Genomic DNA, 2,786 nt, shown 5'->3' with positions numbered 1-2,786 from the left:
ATCCCTCTCCGCACCGGACGTGTCCGTCCACCGCCGGACACGCCGCGCCGCCACCCGCGGCCACAGGCAGAGCGCCACGTGGCGCCGCCAGCGCCTCCACCGCCGCGGCCCGCCCGGCCCGCGGGAGGCCCTCCCGGGCCCAGCCGCCCCGCGCCTCCTCTTCTCCGACGCCGTCCTCCGCATCCGCCGTCACCGGCCGGACCTCGCCCCGGCCGCCACAGCAGCTCGCCGGAGCCAGCCGCCAGCGCCGCCCCGCGCCCCTCGCTGCCATCGCCGGCCGGAGCCGCCTCCCTCGCCGGATCGGGACGAGAAGGGGCCGGATCCGCCCCTTCCCGGCCTCCCCCTCGACTTCCCTCGCCGGAGCCGCCGCCACCTCGCCGGAGTTCTGCCTCGGTTCGCGCGCCGGTGTAGAACCCTAGATCTGAGAAGGGTTGACCTCATATTTCTTCCTAAGTCCCTAAATATTTTGCCCTTGTTCATCATGCCGTAACTTTGCATCCGTAGATCCGTTTTGGGCATATAGCATATCAAAATATTCGTCTCAGAGCGCCTCCACGTCTGCCTCCCACCAGAAGCGCTTCCCCGCCCGCGTCTGCACCTCCACCACCTTCTTCCCGACGGCGCTCATCCGCTCGGCCTCCGCCGCGACCTCCAGGCCCTTGGCCCCCGTCTCCCGGCACAACGCCTCCAGGGCCTCCCACTCCACATCGTCGGCGGCAGGAACAGGAGCAAGGGCGTCGCCGTCGACGTCGGCGCAGGCCAGGACGACGTCGGCGGAGGGGCTGCCGAAGGCGAACGCCTTGCCGGCCTCGGAGAAGACGACGATGGCGAGGCTGGCGTGGCAGAGCAAGGCGAGCTCCGCGGCCTTCTTCCAGAGCCCGGACTTTCGCTTGGAGAAGGTCACCTGCCGCGACTCCTTGTCCTCCACCCGGCGGTTCTCCCTGCGCTGCCGTCCCTTCGTCTTCTTGCCAAGCGGCGGCAGCGTCGTGGTCGCTCGCTCAACTACGGGGAGGAGACGCGGCGGCTGCGTCATGGTCGCTCGCTCAACGAGGGAAAGGGAACGCGGCGGCGACGGGTGCTGACTCTCTCTCTGTCTTGCTTGAGCCTCTCTCTTACGGCGGCGACGGGCACTCAACCTCCGAACTGCGACGCCAAGAACGAACGGCGAAAGGGGAATATAAGGAGGGAAAGAGATGGCGGCGGATCAACTCGGGTCCGGGTTGGGTTGGAGACGCGGCAAATTTTTGGAAACCGTCCGCACAAACAAGGAAGGAGAAGGCGGCGTTTGGAAGGGGATCCGTGTGATGCTCGGATTTGGGAAAGGAAAAAGATTTGGCGCGTCCCCTGTTCGATCTGCCGCCACGTGTCCCTGCTCGGCATCCGGTGCATCACCGCGCACCATGCGCTCCTGGCTTCCTCCCTCAGCTCCATCGTGAATCGCGTCCACTCACCTCGGTCCTAGGCTCGCAACCGCGACGCGGCGCGGCGAGCGAAACAACAGCATCGGGATGAAGTTTGTGTACGCCATAAAAAATTGTAAGCATGCACCGAATTTCCATTGGCCTCCATAATGAAAAATCACCGCACCTAAGCAGCATGGAAGCCAACAGTTCGAGTACTAAAAAAGGAAAATTTTTGCAGCATGCTCTCAATCATTTTATTTTTTGCGGGGTAGCATGCTCTCAAAACATTGCAGCAGACACTACAAGTCATCGTAGCACGTCCCATGTGTTTGTGTGCAGCAAAACACACGAGGTTAGTTCGTTTCAAAATAACACTTGTGGCCTACGAATGTTTTCACACAATAAAGAAAAAAAGGAGTGGTAAAAAGGGTATATGTGCCATCAAACTGGATATGCATAAAGCGTATGACCGAGTAGAGTGGTCCTTTTTGAAGGAAATAATGCTAATATTGGGATTCAAAGAGAAGTCGGTAGATTTAGTTATGCAATGTGTATCCTCTGTGGAGTACCGGGTTCGTTTTAATAATAAAGAGATTGAGAGATTTAAACCTACTAGAGGTCTGAGGCAGGGAGACCCCCTCTCCCGTACTTATTCTTGTTATGCACACAGGGGCTGACCGCTCTACTAGCTAATGCAGAGGAGAATGGTAATATTTCTGGAGTTAAGGTCTGCAGAGATGCCCCATTGATTTCAAACCTTTTATTTGCCGACGATTCTTTGATCCGTATGAAAGCAAATGCTATGAATGCAGAGACGTTAAAATTAGTATTGGACTCTTATTGTGCTACCTCACGGCAATTGGTGAGTGTTGAAAAATCTAGTATTTTCTTCAGTCCCAATACGAAAGTAGAAGATAGAGCGCAAATCTGCACAACACCGAATATTATGACTGAAGCCCTCAATGACAAATTTTTGGGTTCACTTGCAAATGTGGGCATGGACAAAAGTGATTGCTTCCGGTTCCTAATTGATCGCATTATTACAAAAATTAGTGCATGGAAGGAGAAGTTGTTATCCGTGGGAGGAAAGGAAATTCTACTTAAATCTGTTGTTCAAGCTATCCCAACTTATGCTATGTCCGTCTTTAAAATTCCTAAAAAAATATATAAAGAAATCATTGACGCGGTGTCGCAATTTTGGTGGGGTGACGAGGTGTAACACCCCGGATATGATTTACCCAATATGTAATCCAACTCTTGCCATTTCCGGCGTTAAGTTATTTTATTTTCTCGGGTTCGGGTCTTTGTCTCCGTGTGTTGTTGTTTTTGTTGTTGTTGTTGTTGTTGTTGTTGTCATGCATCTCATATTATGTCATCATGTGC

The 2,786-nt window shown here is 54.7% G+C and overlaps 1 protein-coding gene across 1 annotated transcript; it reads right to left on the bottom strand.

Annotated features, from left to right (window-relative positions):
* Positions 1-541: 541 nt before the first annotated feature.
* Positions 542-1,221, bottom strand: LOC147960196 (uncharacterized). Its single transcript, XM_087535957.1, has one exon. It carries the CDS (start codon positions 1,031-1,033, stop codon positions 542-544), a length of 492 nt encoding a protein of 163 aa, XP_087392083.1. The 5' UTR covers positions 1,034-1,221.
* Between the last annotated feature and the right edge of the window lie 1,565 nt (positions 1,222-2,786).

Source organism: Triticum urartu, chromosome 7A (genome assembly GCF_056163025.1).
Source record: "Triticum urartu cultivar PI428250 chromosome 7A, HENAU_Tu73, whole genome shotgun sequence".
Taxonomy (NCBI): Eukaryota; Viridiplantae; Streptophyta; class Magnoliopsida; order Poales; family Poaceae; genus Triticum; species Triticum urartu.
The sequence above is the reverse complement of the archived record's forward strand: the minus strand, read 5'-3'. Positions and strand labels throughout refer to the sequence as shown.

Coding starts and splice junctions, on each gene's coding strand:
- LOC147960196 (XM_087535957.1), bottom strand. CDS start 1,033: ATGACGCAGCCGCCGCGTCTCCTCCCCGTAGTTGAGCGAGCGACCACG.